This window comes from Dermacentor silvarum, chromosome 1 (assembly GCF_013339745.2).
Source record: "Dermacentor silvarum isolate Dsil-2018 chromosome 1, BIME_Dsil_1.4, whole genome shotgun sequence".
Taxonomy (NCBI): Eukaryota; Metazoa; Arthropoda; class Arachnida; order Ixodida; family Ixodidae; genus Dermacentor; species Dermacentor silvarum.
In genome coordinates this window covers 396,093,528-396,113,010 of record NC_051154.1, presented here as the reverse complement: position 1 = coordinate 396,113,010, position 19,483 = coordinate 396,093,528, and the positions used below count along the sequence as shown (strand labels likewise).

The 19,483-nt window shown below is 45.3% G+C and overlaps 1 protein-coding gene across 1 annotated transcript; it reads right to left on the bottom strand.

Moving 5' to 3' along the window:
* Positions 1–9,135: 9,135 nt before the first annotated feature.
* LOC119454533 (keratin, type I cytoskeletal 9-like) lies at positions 9,136–19,230 on the bottom strand. The gene is made up of 3 exons (XM_037716438.2): positions 18,985–19,230; positions 13,411–13,639; positions 9,136–11,936 (listed from the first exon to the last, which is right to left on the bottom strand). The coding sequence occupies exons 2-3, from the start codon at positions 13,632–13,634 to the stop codon at positions 11,669–11,671; spliced, it is 492 nt and encodes a 163-aa protein (XP_037572366.1). The 5' UTR covers positions 13,635–13,639; positions 18,985–19,230; the 3' UTR covers positions 9,136–11,668.
* Positions 19,231–19,483: the final 253 nt, after the last annotated feature.

Here is a 19,483-nt window from a genome sequence, read left to right as displayed (position 1 = left end):
GAATTATTGAACGCTACGCACTGTCAAGTAAAATATGTATTATTTCATAAAAGAATATATTCGTATGTCCTATATATATATATATATATATATATATATATTCGTATAACTGATATCAATGCTTCCGCTTATTTTGTCTATTTAATAAGTAAAGAAAATATCACACAAACGTTAGAACTATATCAGTTCGAAACCAGGAAAGCACTGCATGCAGCTGACATGAAAAACGTAAAGGACATGAATTGAATAAGTTAAAGACAAATATTATGATGAATCTTTGTCATTCAAGAACCTTGTTAACATTTTTGTACATAAGCAACGGCCAGAGAAAAACCTCAATGACGCTGTCCTTCGTTGCAATATATTGCGCAGGAGCAGCTGTTACCGTTGGTGTGTTGTAATTACATGGAGATTATAGTCGCTACAGTGAGTACATATAAAAAGCCGGAGTTCTGCAAGAGATACATTAGAAATGCGAAGACAGAATGGCATATACAAATGCAAAGATACAACTTGATAAAGGTCGAAAAAGTGTTGCTGGAAAGAAAGTTTGCTGCCTCTATACACAAAACCTCGCAACAAGATATTTAAATATACGTATAGGTCTCCAATAAATCTCCGTATTTACGCAAAACGTCTCTGTATATAATGCGTCACACAAGACAAATAGACATGTTGCGCAGTCACACATAACAAACGTTACGCATAGAAAGACAGACGATCCAGGCAGGGACATAGCCAGGGGGGGGGGGGGGGCTCATGGGGCTGCAGGCCTGCCCCCCCCCCCCCCCCCGAAATTTTTTCGGGCTTGCATGCACCACCGACCAAAACAACCACCGGCGCCGGGAATCATTCTGGGTTTTGTAGGCAAAGTCTTTTTCACGCTCGCAAAGACATTTCGGCACGAACATTGCGAACTCGGGGTAGATTTCGTGGCAACGCCCTTGCACCAGGAGTCACATAATGCAGGGAGCCCCATCCGAGCACAAACTTTCAAGGGCTTTTCGATAGCGAGCGGGCGCGTTGCGGCATTTCACAGCGGCGGCGAAATCTGCGAAGCACATGGATTTCACTTCCAAAACTATATGGGTATAAGGTTTTCATAAACTTTTGCCGCGAAAGGTGCACTAACATTTCCAAACGCGTGCTTTAGATTTTCAATTCTGAAACCTTATGGGCTTAATGTTCTTATAAACGTGGGCCAACATGCGCACACTGAAGCCCTCGTGTCCAAGCCGTTCCAGAAATGGAAGCATGCGCTCGAAATCTTCCACACACACGAAAATACTAAATATCATCATGACTGTCAGCTGGCAGCTGATTATTTTCTCCAAACGTTTTCAGGAAGCGCACTCAATGTCATCGATCAGCTCGACCAGGGCAGGCAGAGTAAAATAAGAGAAAACAGAAGAAAGTTAACGGCCTACTATTGAGGCAGTTCTTTTTTGCGGGCGACGAGGTCTGGCTCCCCGTGGCCATAGGGACAGTGGTCCTATGGATTTAAGCAAAGCCCCCGCTCAAAATACAGGTATTTTAAAAGCGCTTCTTCGCATGCGAGCTGATTGTGGAGATACATATCTGACGAACCATTTGGAAAGTTGCCCCAGTAATGCCTCGTATTTAAGCCCATATGTTCAAAACCAAATTGGACATCGGAATGGACATCGTCTTTCAAGCGGGGCGCAAAGAAGACGCATGCCTTTTTGTTGTAATAGCTTTTTTCTCTTTTTTTCCTTGCTCATTGTATTCCCACTGAATTATTTGTCAAATTGTATTTTTATGTTGTACTTCTTTCTCTTGTAATACTTACAGTTTGAATTTACCTCTAACCCACTCCCCTCTGTAAAGCCTTCACAGGCCTTGAGGGTATAATAAATGAAATGAAATGAAATTTTTACAAAGTTGTCCACTCATACTAAATGGCAGCCCCAATTGAGCTTGCTTTTTTTATGTGGTAAAACTTTTTTGTAGTATTTCCTCAACATATTGTGTGACTTACTGACTGATTATGTAGTTAACAAGGGATTTCGTGCTATAGGATTTTTTATACCGTCATCATGACTTATTACCAACGCCGACCAGGCTTTTGGTTTATCACTCTTTGTTTATGTATTACATTCAATAGTATTTCCAAGAGCGGAGAGCCACCACTTCAACAAACATTTTGAAAATTAAAAGAGTTAAGAACAATATAATCAGAGCAAATGCTATTACCGCTACTGATCATCCAGCTAAGACGTTACTTGCTGGCCTAATTAGCATGTACCATGTTGACAATTTTAAGCTATGTGCTACGGAGTTAAATGAAACAAAATACTCGTTATGTGCGCACTCCGGGAAATTAAACCTAAACACCCTTACATCAAGTATTTAAAATATTAGAAAATACATCCCAGTAGAAGTTATTACGTGAAGGTGTGTTTTTGCTAAATCATCGTTAGGATATTAAAAGATTCGTATGAACACAAAGTAAATATGGAGCATTTTAAACTGAATCAACTTCTATCATTCTGTTTGTGCAGTGTCTTTTTTATGTCGCCGTAAGCTGGCTAAATTTTTATTTATCATTAAATGAGTCATGCGAGCAGACCGTGATCATGTATCAATTATTCATTGTAACTTTTTTTTCCTGTTTTCATTGCAATTATACCTTGCACATTTGTCCATGGAAGTGAATTGTATGTAGTTGCCCACATGAGATACCATTTTGAACCCTGTTGAACATACAGGGGATGAGTGCGTCAAGCTCCCTAAACGCAGCTTTTTTTCTGTCTCTCACCGTGTTATGTATTGACTAGGATGATGATGATCATGATAGTCTCACATTATGGCTCGTAACTACACTGGGGAATTGGCCAAGAATTGTCTGCCTGAACTTTTACTTTATGTTTAGAAATTTTGAATATTCGGCTTAAGAAAAGAAAAAGAAAATAGCAAAAGTGAAAATAAGAAACTAAGTAAAAGGAAATGTTCAAAAAGTTATTCGTTTAGTTCACTATATGAAAGCGCAAATGGCATCGAAGAAACCCCTGTGGCTGAAGCCCAGAACTGGCGCACCAAAACTTCGTAATATTTCTGATGTTAAGAGTAGCCCTAGTTGAGCAAGCGGGCTTTCTAGAAGCCTTTTTCTTAATACTGTATACCAGCGACATTACAAAAAGTAGTGATCTGGGTATTCTGTGTCTTGGCAGTATTGACGCAGGGGCGATATCGCCAGACCAGACCTGTGTAAATATAGGTTTAAGCCGGGGGGGGGGGGGGGGGGGGCACAGCAGCTCAATCTGTAAATCACCACTTCCGATTGTCTTGATGAACACCACTAGCTTTTCCACGGAAATTTGAGGTGCTGAAATTCTGTCCATGTTGTTGGTGATTCAATGGCATCCCCACGGATTGAATATTTTCGATATCTAATCGCTGTTATGGGCGAAACTACGGGAACAACCGATATTATTGGATCACCGAGGGATGCTCGCGCTAATGAATCTGCAATCCACAGTGAACTGGTACCCATAATAGTTTTACAAAATGCAACTGTGGGAAACTAATGTTAAAAATGTCTTTAGAGCGGGTGAATTGGATGAAGCTGTAAGCGAAGTACAGACAGAGAGCGAATCTGTTACAATAACCGCACTGATTCCGTTCAAAGGAAGTTTCCGCAATGCTAAAATTATTGCCAAAAGCTCGGCTTCGAAAACGGGAGTATATTCTGGCAGGCTCAAAGAGAATGACCAGCCGAACGAAAGCGAGAATATGCCTACGCCTGCCTTATCGTTGTTCACTGAAGCGTCTGTGGCTGCTGTGTTATTTGATTGTACGTGTGCAAGGTAATCTTGCAAAGGTTATTTAACAACCTGACTGGTTGAAGCTTAGGGTTTTGGCGATATAGGCGTATTCTGATCGTCTTGTTGTAAAATTTTAGAAATGTCTGGATCGTTAATATCCGTAATCTGCAGGGAAATGCTGGTAGGAGCGCTTTTTGATAGGTAGCATTATTAGCCACAAACCTGGGTAGTCCCAGACGCAGGCGCAGGGCTTCATGCTCCCAAAAAAAACCAGAGGCTTTGTTTTATACGCAGGTCCGCCTGAGAACAATCACCACCCGAATTCCAATATTGGGCGCATATACACTTTGTACATCGTTAGCAGAGAATCCCTACGTAGCCCATATTGTCGGTTGCTTAGTCTGCGCAGCATTTAGTCTGCGCAGCTACATTTTCTATGTGTGGATTTCAGTTTTTGTGTGGACTCCAGATATTTTTTATCATAGATGATTCCCAAATATTTTAGAGACTCAAACTGGGGAATGGGTTCTTGTTTATAAGATACAGAAATTGAAATCGGATCCGTTAGCGGGAAGGCTAAGATTGCGCTCACATTTAGTGACATGGATTGCCTGAAGCCATACCTTAAGCATACTCATGTGTCTTTACAATTTTTGGTATACAGCGTAAATGTCACTGTCTGCCGCAAAGAATGCGACATCATCTGCATAAACATAATCGTGAACGTCCTGACAAGTTGGTATGGAGTTCATTAATACATTCAATAATATTGGAGACAGGACTGCTCCTTGGGACACACCGCGAGTCTGTTTGTATTTATCGAGGAGCAGCCGTCCTTAAACAGTCAGATTTCATTGAGCTCAAAAATGCTGCCCACCACGCATTAATATATTTTGGAAAATTATGACTTAGTAAGATATCCAGTAAAACTGGATGTTCAATGCTGTCATACGCTGTAGCTATAGCTAATGTCACTAAAGCAGAATATTGTCTCATTTTTCCATCAAGTTGCATTCGGCATTGTAAATCAGCATGGGCACACCATATTGTGCATGAAATAATAAACTTGTTCTTCTTCAATTATCCTCTAGTCGGTTGACAACTTCCTTCAGCAGCTTTTGCAGGTGAGTTTCTTAGTTGTTCATCGTACATGTCCGCAGCGCAGAAATCTGACGAAGACAACGAGAGGCACAAAGCAGACACACACCGCGCTATGTGTGTTTTCTGGCTGCCACCCTTCGTCTTCGTCAGATTTCAGCTATGTTTCCTCGAAACAATGAACTTTTTTTACCTATTTCCCCATTCCGTATCAACGCTTCTCAGCTGCATATCCTTGTGCACATAAGCCGGCCATCCATTTTCATAAACTTGTTTCCGATTTTTTCTTTCAAAATACAGTTTTGTTTTGCGGTTCTCTGACTTCAAAAGAGGTGCAAGTCACGTCACCATGCACTGCCTCATTTGTGATTTTACTGTAGGCCCATAGTGGCAATCTGTCCAGCGAGCTTCGGTTAACTTCACGCCCCGACACGATCTCTTATTTTGAACAAAGAATGGCATTTGCGAATGTTAGCTCTGGTACCATTACTCCTTTCTAAATTCATTCAAACCCCCTGACATCTATTGTCTCCCAGGGAGCTCCTAGTTTCACTATAGCTGCATTCCGATTCCCCGTCATCGGATTTTCTTTGTGGATGTTTGAATAGGTTATTCTTTTGTTTACGTATACACGCAGGTATTTTTATTGGTTGACTATGGCTATGGCTTGCTGTTCAATTGATAGCACGCTATTAATTGACTGTCAACCGATAATAATTTGTGACTCCTGTGCTAAAATTAAGGGCTGGATATGGCGCTTGATTGGTACACGTACTTGCAAGTCTCTGTATATCATCTGCATTGTCTGCTAGATGCATTATATCATCCGCATAAAACATCTCAGAGACGATATGTTGCATCGCCTGCCCATTAAGGGTGTAAGATAAATCGTAACCTAATTCACCCTTTTTAAGCCGCATTTATATTCTCAATTTAAAGCGCGAAGATCAGTAGAGACAGAAGGCATTGCTGCTTTAATCGTCAGTGAAATTTCTTATTATATAGTGGGCATTTGACCTTCCCAGACAATTAGTACTGGGTTGTTTCGTTATATCTGGCCGACCAGGTCCAAAAAATTGACATCTATGCCCTCTTGCTTGAGAATAATCCATTGACGATGATGATGATTGATCGGCATCCCCTTTGAAACGGGGCGGCCCCAAATAGTAACCTAGCCTGCTTGAGTTAATCAGGTAAGCTATACATGCTGTTCATTCTATCATTTTAGTATTCATCTCCTTAATCTTCTTTTTCTTCCTCAACACTTCTCTATCTACCTGGTACCACTACCTATGCATGTAACTGATCCGGTTGTATCAATCTCTTCCCTGTTTTTTTCCAACAAATACTCAAAACGTCTCTTGCTTATTTCGAGTGCTGACCGGTTAATGCTTCCGTCCACTTTAAATCTAAGCGTTTCTGGAAGGTGCACGTTACCTACGGGTCTTGCTGGGTGAATACCTTCGCATTCCATTGGCCGGTACCGAGTGGTCGCCGGATTTTCGCTGCAGCAGACACATGCCTCATCTACTTTAGAATACTTGCTGCGGTATGTTTTTGCCCTTAGGCTACCAGATCGAGTCTCAATGCCGTACACGTACGTCCTCCGCAAGGCGCTGCGCTTTGTGTTACCGTGCATATTTTCCCTACTAGTTTATTTCTGCCCATTTTTGTCAATTTCCATGGTCTTTTTTGCTTCCACTCTTTGCATCCAATTCCCAGACGCCTGCTGCGCACAGCGCCATCTCCTTGAAAGCCGGACATGCGAGAAACGCCCTAATATAGCGACCGCTGCATAAAGTGGCCTTTAGTGACGACAAGCATTCTTTCTGCAGTGGGTATGAGCCAATCAGAGGAAAACTATAGTCATCGACATGTTTTTTCATACCCAATAAATTATGAAGGACCCTGTCAGATTCAATTAAACTCAAGTTACCGCATTTCAGTACTCCATATCGGGTCATGGTCCGGCCCTGTACTACCAGGCAAAAGAAGATCCCGAGATAAAGCAGCGGTCGTTTTTCATCACCCATTGCTAATATTGTCTTCTCGTATGAGAAAGGCTTCCGTGGTATTAAAGCCTCAATCCCGAACAACGTGCAAAGCGCCACACGGCTGTACTTGCAGCAGGCCATCCAAGGCTGATGGTTTTACTATCGTGTTAAATTAATGCGCTTTACGTTAACATCAGGGCATCCACACCAAAGTATGTAGCGGCTGTACTCAAATGAAATGCTACAAATTGTATTTGTAAGCTCGCGCACGACTCACGCATCTGAATGGTGTGGATTTCTCGGCGATATCAGTAACCGTATATGCAATGCTGAGGACATGGTTTATGGCCGATGACAGGTTTCGCAGTTTACAAGAATACGCAGTTTTCAACAGTGTAACCGCACCCACCTGCCGAGCTGTCAATAATTTTAATAGAGACTTTAGTTTATTCTGTTAGCGTGCATATACTGCCTAATCAGTTCCTATTAACACCATGTAGTCTGACCTTGTTTGCGAGGTTGAAGTGAGACATTTATTCGCCTGTATTGTCTTCTTTTGACTGCGTGCGTCCACTTGTTGCTGTATTTTCGCTCTTCTAACGGAGATGGATGCAGATGAAAATATACTCGAGTCAACTCTTTCTGCGAAGACTTATTTCGATATTAAAAGAACTCATTTTCTGCTGCATTGATATTGTCTTTGTTTTTAGCCATGTCCTCTCTTCCATGTATGAGCTGTTGTTTCGGTGCTTCTGTGGAAGTGCTTCTACAATTTTTCGGGGAGCAATAGACCTTATTTGCACTGCCAGAGTACTTGGGTCCCGCTGCTATTTTGATAAGTTTTCCGCTTTTTCAAGCGTGAAGAATTGCATCTTGCGGAAAGAAAACCTTGAAGGTAGTTCCTCTCCGTAAGATCTTTGTTCCAATGCTGAAAATCCAGTTTTGCTGCTAGAACACTATGTTCATTGGTTTAGCATTTGCATCACGATGTTATATTTCTTGTTTCTTCTCTGTCGCTATGCCGTAGTCCTAAACCACCTTCCAAGAAAGTGTGCAAAACAATTGGGCTCCAATTCAAGGTGATTGGACAGTGACGCTGTAAACGATACCTAGAACGATGACCCATTGCGGCGTGGCTTGAAATTATTCACATGGCGACATTCACATGCACTTTACCTAATTATTAGCCAAATACATTTCAACGGCCTGCGATTTGGCTTGCACCGCTACTTCGTGCACTTACAAAGAGTAGACCAGACAAAAAGTGGATGCGCCTGACAAGCTCACCGGCTAAAATTCGTAAATTGCAATATGCGTCGGGAAGTAATTAACTAAGAAATGAATTAGTGAAATATTGGTAATTAGTTGAATAATTGGTTCAATTTACCGTGCTACTAATGTCCGCTTCTTCGAATAACCCAGCTAAACCATAAGAATTATGATACCTGCCACAGGCGATTTCTAAAAATTCCGTAAAATTTAAAAATGAACACCCTGTACATGTAATGTAGTGACGTCACGTCCTGCGTTACAAACTGTGCTGTCACAAGCCTGCACTTTAGTTGATATTTTGTATGGGTATTGACGTCATAAGGGCTCTGTTAAAAGCGGATGTCGCTATCAACCATTCTGTGCTTCCCATTGTTAACGACCGCCTGATCATCCATCATGTTGACACGAGACGTGTTTTATGCTTTTCTTTATCGAAGCGATCTGTTTGGTATGTACTGTATGTGTGATTACAAAAGTATAAGCACTCATTTCGCTTCGATTTTAGCCTACGATTGCACTAGATCCGGGATCGGCGCATGAAAGAGGTTATTTTTGCCCGCGGACTGGACAAATGCATGGGGGGAGGGGGTATAGGTGTACCGCTTCGCTGTAACAGACACTGCAACTTCACTGAGCGGTCCAAACACTGTTGTCAGCGTCATCTTAGCAACCCAAAAGCGCGATATCACTAACCGCGGAATATGGCTACAGTGACAAGAAAGTAACTTTGTCCGCAAATTAAGACAGCTAGCTGAAATCACCCCTGGTATTGAACCGCGAATAGATTCTTCTACAGACTCTGTAATACATCAGGAAAAGGTATACCCACCTTGCACAATGCTAAATATCGTACGAAAGTAGTCACACGTAGATAGGTGTAGTCGTAGAAGGATGGGGAAACGGGAAAGTTGGTAGTGATGCATTCCAATCCGCACTCAAATGCACAAGTATTCGTGCAGAAAAGAGACAGTCCGAGCACCTTTCATTATCATTTCGGTTTATTTTCGGCACTAGTGGTACAACGTAGGGAACCCGCGTTGAAGAGGGAAAGCTATTTACAAAAGCATACGAAACTCGCGTGTATCTAGATTAGGGCTGGAGTGCTCAAGCAGTTCGAGAATCAGGGTTGCGTCAGCGTGTGAGACTAGAGATGAATTGAATTATTTCCTGAGCGAGGTTTTCTGGGGGCAGCGAAGCAGGGACAACTGATGACAGTATTCACTGCTAGCCGTATCGACAGAATGGTGACCTCAAGAAACAGCAACGCCGGAAGCCAACCCAGGCGCCCTGCATTGCCGAGGTGCCAATGTGAAACACTTAGACGGTGGTCGCAGCTGGCGTAAGGTACGAAAGTGCAGCAGCATATGTCATTTTGCCATATATTTCTGTACCTATTCATATGCACGCAAGCGTGGCCTCTTGAAAAAACTACAGAGCACTGACCACTGTTTGATGGTTCGATGAGAGACGACCGAGTGAGAAGAAAGGAGCTGTGACCCTTAAGGCCCGTAGTGAACTGGCTCACGGATGTAAATGATAACCCCATGAATATTTCTACTAAATTGCGCCTAGATACTTGCAGCGATCTTTTTTTTTCATTTTTGCAAATTTTTGTGGCCGCCGCTTATCTCTTGGGTGGGATCAATGCACGTTACGCCACTGTAGCGACTTTACTTGGACTATATGCCGAGCTGTGGAATTGTTCACGCATTCAAACATGAAAGCCGAATGTGTTCATGAGGCTACATTTAGCACCACAGTTGTTGACATCATAAAAACGAGTCAGGGACCGTAGGTGGAGGACTGTTTGTCAAGATGGACGAGGGTCACGCTCCTTCATATCACCTAACGAGTCGCAGACAGTCTAATATTTCGACAGCCGCCGATGCCCCAGCCCGAACTATAACATATTTTTCAAAGAACACGCGCCGTCACAATACTACTGACGTCGCGAGAGTTTCGTGATAATGGCTCATGGGTGCATTCAAGACACCGCTCATGGCCTCGGGATGTTGAGAGTGTGAGACGTGTGGAGCATATGTAACTGCCACTGAGTAAGTTACACGTGCCTAAGACCCTGAAGGAACGACTGTCGCGCGCTCCTAGGGCTGCATGTGAGAGGTTATGGTGGCTGCAGTCTAGCTGCAATTACGTTATGAAAAGTGGTGCGCCCGCACCACAGCTAAGGCGAGCGCCATAATAGCTTCAAAAATTAAATAAGGCAGTGCAGTCGCTTCTACGAGCAAGCAGTCTCAATGGCTGCTTCGTAAATGTGCTCGGTGGTCTGCGATATGCACACATGTTTCAAGCTGTTTACTGTGCAATAGAAATAATGCCATTAAGCAAGATTCCATGTGCTTCATTAATTCCGTTAAATTTATACGTGCCTGAAGATGTTTTGAAAAAAAAAGTATTACGCCATCTTTATCGTTAAGGCAGGGAGGATACATGACGCTTTTTACCCGTTTTGTATAAATCCTCGTATAAGCATTCTTCAATTAATAGTAATAAAAATATCCTGAAGTCTATAATTTCCTACGCCTTCTTGAGCAGCACTGCATACGCTGTGGTAAGGGCACAAGGAGTAGTGTGAGATAGAGGACAGAGCTACCATTCTAACGGCAACCAGGCTCAATCGAATGGTAGTGGGGTTAAAGCTCTCTGCGAGTTAAAGCCTTGGTAGTGCCCGAACGCGCATGGCAATCTGCATAATATGTATTCCTTTTTCCGGTATAGGATAGCGGTGGATGTAAACAATTAGACGTCAAATGCAGTTAACGCAGTAAACCAGCTCGCGCAACCTTCGAGACTGGAATGGCAGTGTGCATTGTAACTTTTTTCGCGCGGCAAGCGTCACGCGCGGACGTACGTAGACTGTGGGAAAGCACTCGTGAGAAGCGCAGCACTCTCCTCCGGAGAGAGCTGCAACGGGGGGTGAGAAAATTGCAAGATAGCGTTGTGATTGCGCACTCCGTGCCACTGATTTCTTGCTGAGCTGACTAAATCATGTGTGATGTACGCACTCCTGGAACTTCATATGCTAGGCAAGCCTTTTGGGTTTTTTTCAGCGGAAAAACATGGATGAATCATTGAGATTATCTCGAATCTCAAAGGAATTATAAGATGTTCTTGCAAAAGAAACAGAAGGAAACAAGAAAAGGTAAATAAAGGGCCCGCTGTACTAGTCAAGCAGCACACCCGAGCGCCCACGTTACCTGTCTGTCTTCCACTCCGTCTCTGCGCTCCAAAACTGGAAACGTTGAACATAGACTGAAAACACGAGTGGAGCCCACATGTTGCCCCATTACCGCCCGCCCCGCTCTTTTAGCGAAGGAACGAGTTTCCGAGAAATATTCGTGATCGCGAACGATGCCAATGTTTTGGGGCTCAGACGCGGACACTGTCAATAAAGCGTGTGAGCTTGCCGCCGGCATTCTGGATTTAAAGACCTGCGCAGCTCAGCACGGAATCACAGAAGCACGAAGTGCCGATGGAGTGTGGTCGTCGGCAGTAGCAAACTTAGCCCCCATAAGGCACACCGCCTGCACCGGGCAGGCCTCCGAAACCTCCAGGCGCAAAGCCGGAAGACGTGGAAGCCGCCGGTGCACCGCCAAAGCCTCCCGTGTTGAAGTTCATGCCACCGAAGCTGGCCGAGTAGGTGCTAGGGTTGTTGCCAGGAGCAAAGGCTGCGCTACCTCCGGGGAAGCCTCCGCCGAAGCCCGGGGCCAGACCGGTTGGCGCGCCCAGGGAGCCACCATAGGCACCGGGGTATCCACCCGCGTAAAACCTGTGAGGAGAAGAACGTGATCAATGCTAGCGAAACCAGCCAGCTTTGCACGGGAGGCGAGAATCCATACTACAACAATTTACGGCCTCAGTGCATTAGCTTATCTGTCGTTTGTGCAATTTATGTAGTTTGATGATTCCTTATGCAGATATGAGGAAGGATTAATCTCGCACGGCACTTTCACGGGAGTCTTCGAAGGCTATAAGAGTTCATCACAACGGGTCCAACAAGACATTATATTGAATATATAGTTAACGAAATCGGCTGTAGAACGGCAAGCAGTTATGACATATGAAAAGTCATTCGAATTTCCCCTTGATATTCATCAACAAATCCACCAACAGCAGCGGTGGCGAATAACCTTCCGTATGCCTTCAAATCGCGAAGGTTGTAAAGGTCGCTTAGCACTAAGGTAGTGCTCTTGCGCAACACGCAAGGCACCGTTTCATTGCATGACTCAATATAATGTTTGTGAGTAATTCGTTTGCAGCGACGTGCTAGGGTACTCACTGTGTTGCTCTGAAGTAGTTTGACTTGAGTGAGGGCCTCAAATTGCCTTCAGCGTCGCCGGTTGCTTCAGGATGCCAAGTATGCGACTGGGCTTTGATATCAGGCTGTTATAATTTACCCTTGACCTTAACCCTTGTAAAAGGCCTCTTTAAGACACCAAACTTTGCATAGCCGACCAGCTTGTTATATCACTGCGCGGTTCTTGGGCCCAAACGTAATGGCGATAGCGTCGTTTATCCAATTTTCACTATTTCACATGTTCTAGAGCGTGCAGTAATAATTCAATAAACAGGCCCTTAGCTGTATTCAGTGGCTTGGGACTGTTCTAACTTGAGTATTTAACTGATTACAAGGTATAAAGAATGCCTTCTCCATTTGCTTGAATGCTTCCTGCAATAACCGCATCATCACGCCTAATTCCAGCGGTAGCATCAATGACTTTGAGCCTAGGTAAAAACTATACAAAACATAGCAATTAAGGCTTCTTTTCTTTAGCTGGCTTGACGCACAATTTTTTGAGTCACTGCTTTTCACTCCCACAACAGGCATGTCTCCTAGTTTCAGTGGTACTTCTGGCAAATTATCTCTTGTCTGGGCTTATGTTAGAAATTATTCTGGTTTGTGCCTGAAGTTATTAAGAGGTTTAACGCGAAATACAGTGTAAGTGGTGCCAGATTGTTCATAGCTTCTCAGGCATTAAACACATATAGTCACTTCAGTCGCTTTCTTTCTGCTTCCAGATGGACAAAGCAATTGTCATCGAAGCGTTTACAGCCTAAAATTCCTTCACGGGGTTGGTTAGTAAAAGCTAGGCGTTTTATTACCGAACACGCCACTGGCCCATGCGTGACAAATCACCTGCGTGACAAATCAATCTCATGCATAATAGCGCGGTAATCAATACCCTGAGCAGGTATCTAGGCAACTGTCTTTTCTTCCTTAACTGTGTAATATATTCACTCACGGGACGTTCTGCGAAGGTAGGCCATAGATGGAGGGCTCCGGATGCGATGCTAGTGGCGTCTGCCCTTGGGACTGGCTCTGGCTGTTCTCGTTCTGGTTGTTACCGCGGAATCGCCTCATGATGGCCGCCGTGGCCATCAGACCCAGCAGACCTTGTTGGTGCGTCGGCAACGCCAACAGCAGCGCGCACACCACGGTAGCGAGGAAGAGGTGCATCGGATTCATGGCTGCTGCAAGTGAAGAAGTACATGAGCCTTCTCTAGGTGACCATATCTCGAATGACCGCTCAAGAACAACTCTGTTCTCATGATAGCCCTGTAAGTACGCATTACAATAAGCGAAAGAGGACCCATGATAAAAACGAACGGAAAAAGGGCCCCCATGTTCGCATGCGGATGCTACGGTTCGGGTTTCTGGTTGAACTAGGAAATGCAGCACACAAAAAGTACACTGATGCAGCGAAACAGTAAGATCTACTTTCTTGCTGGGTCAATATTTCACAATATGTCCGTCTGTGAAACACAGCGCAGCACTAATTGTAAGCAGAATGTAAAATACAATCCAGGCATTGCTGAAGCACCTAGGTGGGAACCGGTAATGGTTTAAGAGGGATGAGTGAAAATGCGGAAACAGAGGACACGAGTAGTATTGAAGCACACAGTGGCATAGACGTGGCGCACAAGCACAGTTCCAAAACCAGCTTCGTAGCATCTCAAATAATCTCAGTAAACCATGAAGCAGCACTCATCAAACCATGACATTTGACGCCGCGAAAACGGTTAGGGCCCCACGGTTAAACTGTTAAGTGGTTAGCCGGCTGAATGGCAGTGAGGTAAACACGCCTAGCACGACACAGAGCGTTCTCAAAGCATCGCAGGCACTAGGATGATCGAGATGCATTTTCGGGCTAACCTTATGCGGCTATACTCAGGCTAGTGCAATGTGGCTAGTGCGAAGCTACTAGATGAGGGCGCTCCGCATAACGATTAGAGCTCCTTACGGCGAGGGCACGGTCTCTGGCCTCGGCCATTGCAGGGATATTTCGTCATTTCTTGAGTTAAGCATAAGCGTCAAGCGATAATCGATGCTTTTGCGACAGCAACCGCTTGTACGGCATTACAAGAAGGTCCATTGGTCACAAATATTAGCTGCCATCTTTCGCACAGCTGTCATAGGCGATGGTCTGAAGGCAGTTAAGCTCGCTTCCAAAATCGCTCACAAATCGTGGCGCACAGAAGGCGAACTGCCGGATAGGGCAAAGGCCGGCCAGGTACCTCTGACCCACCTGCAGCGCCCGACTGCTTGCCACTTCTTATGTTTCAAGTACTTAGAACAAAGAGACCGAATGTAAAAGTCGGCAGTGTTGCATAACTATTACTACCTACGGCTTATGGCTCAACCAATTAGCACACGTTGCAAATCTGTCACTTGATCGCCATCTATGAAGCACATACAAACCATGAATGATATGGTGCAATTTGCAGAACATGATGTTTCGTGGTCTCTATACCAGGAGCGACATAAAAGGGCGTGTGCCAATGTCCTTTCTTTGGTCGCTACCGTCCTCAATACACCTGAACTCGTGGTCACACGCTTGAATACTAATGGTCAAACTGCGAAGCGCGATGGTTTCAGGCAAGTTTTGCGAACTGTCTCGCCGTCAGCGAGTACCTCGGTCCACTTGACCTGCTTTGCATGATCGCCAGATACGAACTGTTCGTAAATTGCTCACGGTGAGCTAAATAAACGCATAATGTGTAACGATGCCGTGGTGTGATGTCTTCGTATCGTAGAGGTTTCTGCGCAATGCGCGCGGAACCCCAATATCAGCGCGTCGTTTAAGCATTGTGCACCGAGCTTCAATGCGCTATCGAGCGAGGCGCGCTCTGAAGACGCAAGATGCAAAGAAATCCCAAAGAAGCAAGACGCATGTAGCTTTTGGGGCGTCGGCTTCGAGTTCCATTAACGCTTAATGAACCGGGATATTAGAGCCTCTTAATTGCCTGGCCTCCTGGCTGAGGGGGTCGTTGCCCCGAACTTAATGTCTACACTCGCCCTCCTCTTCAGCTATCTTCTTGAAATGCCGCCTCATTTTCCATTCGCAACAATGTCTTTGAGACCGATCGCATTCGCTGTCAGATGCCAGAGCGGCAGCAAACGCGAGGCAAGACCGGCTGCTCTAGAGACAAGCTTCCCGAAACGTGCGGCCATCATCGGACAGTCAGGTCGCGCGTGACCCGTTTCCAGCGGCTGAGAACAGGTGAGGTCGGACGCCAGTCAACCATCGTACATCGCGCCAACTAAACTACCCCCACCTACCCTTCTCCCAAACCACCTGCTGCTTGCGCGTTGTTTCCCTCTCCTTCTTCTCGATGTCCCGCGAGCGTTCGCAAAATCGAGGTCAAGACGAGCAGTTGCCGCCGCCGGTGCACTGGCCGTTGTTGCTATTTACGGCTCGTGCTCAGCCATTTCTCTGAGGGGCGATGATGACGCCGCAGCCTCGCTATTACGCCTGCGTGCTGCCCCGATATGCGACGCGGTTACAGAAGATGGGAGTGGGGTGCACAGAGATGGCCGCAGGCGGGCGGGGCGTCGTCTGAGCTAGGTATTGCGATGGGCGCAAATCTCTGCAGTATGAAACTTGAATTCCAAAGCAACTGAAGAAGCTTGCATTTGCTTTATGCAAAAGAAGTGGGAAGCTTGTATCAGTTGAGTTATCAGCCAGTAGAGCCCTTGCGATAGGGCACACTAGTTCTTTAATATAACTTTTTCTTAAATCTAGCCAATTATGGTAGTCCAGTTCATCGCATATGTACAGGTTCCCTAATTTTATGGTGCTTTGTTTTTACATTCCAGTTATTTTTATGACCTTAATGGCTACACTTATTCAAACCACCTTTGCTGTATCCAAATGACGGAGGGAACTTGGGAGACTGCAAGGGAAATTATTGAACATTTGACGTTTAGACTGAGCAGTGCGTGAAAGACAAGGGAAAGTAGAAGGTAAAATGGATGCCATCACACGCTCTGTCCGCACTCCTGGCGCCCGCTTTACATTCTTCTGTCTGTTGTATTTCACGTGCTGCTACTGCGATAGGCTGAGCAAAGTAGCCCATCGACATGTGCTCACAATATTTGGCTCTATAGAAGCCGGGATAAATTGCATTCATGCTGCGCTGCTCACCTCCTGCATGTAGTGAAGGATAAAGTGCTCAGTATGTGAGAATTTTTCTAGCTTGGAGCAAACGAGATCTCAGAGGACATCGAAATCTAGACACAGCGATAAATGTCATGATCCTTCATGCTGCAAGTTTCCGCTGGAAATGCATCTTAAACTTTCATGCTACTACGAAGACGAGAAAGCTTTCGACCGTTTGCTCTCATCCGTATTAGGTCTGAAGGACTATTGCTGAGCTGTGTTGCTGCCAGTCGAGTTCACCTGGCCAGAAACAATTTTGGAATGTGCGACCACGGAATACGCTTAAATGCATCGCCAGAAAACCATGCCTCCGGAGTTGTGAAGGGCATTGCGCAAATTCCGCATTCAAGCGCACAGTACTACCCTCAGTTCCAAGATGGATGATTCGGTGGCCGAAGTATGTGAGCTTGTGCGTACTATCCGAATTCCGGAAACTTTTTCTGGGCTGGTGTGCAAGCCTAGCGCCACCTAGCAACGTTAACACCATGTACGCTCAACAAGAACGAATACATGTGCAAATAATAAAGGCTATATTGTACCTTACATTTCCACGCCGCTTAGCAATGACAATAGAATCTTCATCTCCACTTAGTGAAATAACAGCGACAATGCGAATACAAATGCTTTCCGACAATTATTTGGGCACTAAAGGACATGGCCAAACCGTCGAATTTGATGCGTAGTTAAGACACTAAGGATAATCCTGATAACCTAAACTGGGGACAGGCAACAGAGGCAGAAGCAAACAGAGAAATGGAAAGGACATCGCGTTTATTAGCAAACAATTTTGCACCAAAGAATATAAATCTCGCCAACATGCGCTGATAATCACTGATATGTTACCCGGCAATCATTAGAGGCGCACGCGCCACAACGGGGCACAGTTTGGTTAGACGCGTGCACCAAGCTATAAGCCGCAAACTAATTCACTTTCTTTATTTCATAATTAACTCACTTTCTTCAGTCTTCACAACAACACGAAACACTAACACAGCGGCATACACTACGGGATATAGGATATTTGGAATGCTAGCATAACCGGCACTGATTGCGCAGCCTGAATGAGCTACGCAATCCAATTAAACAGCCTTGTCGTTTCATGGGTACTTATGGAAGGACTGTTCTGCAAAGCGAATCCTGAAGCGTGTGATTGATTAAAAATACATGGAAAACAATTTCGGCATCGCAAACCCTAAAAAGAAAGAAAGTACTTTTCGTCCTTTCTTAATGTAGGTGATTCCATGGAGCGATGCCGATAATATTTCTCGATTAGCAAGCTGCGTGTTACCTCCATTCTAGTGCCACGGCGGCAGTTGGCAAGATAAGCAGGCGTGGAATACAATGGTGCGAGTGCATGGTCTTTCCTCGGAATGACCGTGCATAAGCTGCCATAACGCACGTTAATCAATCTGGTGTTACTTTAACTCAGTCTGAAATCATTCGTTGATTTCTCATTTTTGTTAGGTAAAACATTTATGCCAACAACGAAGTGTTGGGTCCGCCTGTGCTTTGCCTTTTCAAGGGTGCCGCAAAAGGCTTTTCGTGACCCTCTATTAGCTAAATTTTCAACATTGGGCCATTTTACCAATTGGATGCCAAGCGTAGCAAAGTAAAACGGTAATGCTGCGGATTTTTGTCTATACATTCCCTGTTCACTCATGTGAGGAATTTACAGGCATTGCTTTCGCACTCCTTCGTCGTTAACCATTTCGCCTGCTCCGGGAGTCTTTTGAACATTTTCGCTGAGAAATCAGTAAGAGTAGATCAATCACTCATGTGTTGGGCGCCGGGACAGCGCTGTCTCAAATTAAGCGATTGAAGATACCCTTCCACTGCAGGACGTGATGTATCTTTATCTCAGATAAATTATACGCTCTGCAAGTTATACAGGACAATATTGTTTTTCATCCCACTTAAATGCCCTTCCTAACACTGTCTATGGCCACGAGATGCGACGGCAGAAAAATTTAAGCTTTCTGTTAGCGAGTTATTACAGCTGGCTGTTATTACCAGCGATATTGGCAATAAGAGTTAAAATACTTTGTTCTCCTGATGTACAGCGTATCTTAAGGGATTCCACTTCACGTTCCGACAGACAACCGCGTGGCAGTCAGCAGCGCCACGCAAAGCCACTAGCACAATTCACTAATCTGTGAAAACACAAACTTTTTGGGCGCCTTCCGGAAACATTGCATGCACCATGGGCGCTCAATCATGGATCTTGCTAAATCCCGGAACCCGCCAGAGCCGTCCCCATAAGCGGCCGGCCGGCATGGACGCGGGTGCCGGTGCATTGCGGCGAGCGAGCGCCCGTTTGGGGCGGCCGCGTCGCGGGAGGACAACAGCACGTGCACAGCACACACACACTCCACTCACCGGGTTGCGTCTGCTCCGTGGGGGCGATCTAGGTCTGGGCCAATGCCGCGCGGCGCCTTATATACTAACCTCCATTGGCCGTGCGGCGTGTGGGCACACGTTCTGGTTTCGCGACGCCCTTCGCCGTCGCCGCCATAACGGGGAAAGAATGAGCGCCCCTTTCACGTCTGCGTTTTTCCTTTCCAAGTTCACTGGCCTCGATCGGCAAATAAATACGCGCCGCCGCGTTCCTTTCGGCCGTCGCCGCTGCTGCTGTTGATGCTGGATGCTGAAGTTTCGCCGCTCCAGCGGAGTCAGAAAGCGGAGAGCGACGCCGCTCGTGGCCACCAAAAGCCACGGGGGCTCGGCGATAACCTTCACGGGCCAGCCAGGAAGCGGCCTCCCCTATCGTGCACACACCTCACGTCAAGCACCAAATAGTAGGGAGGCATTCCTGCCCCGACGAGAGGGAACAAAAAGTGTAGCGCCGGCTGCTCTGCTTTGCCGCAAGCGCGCCTTG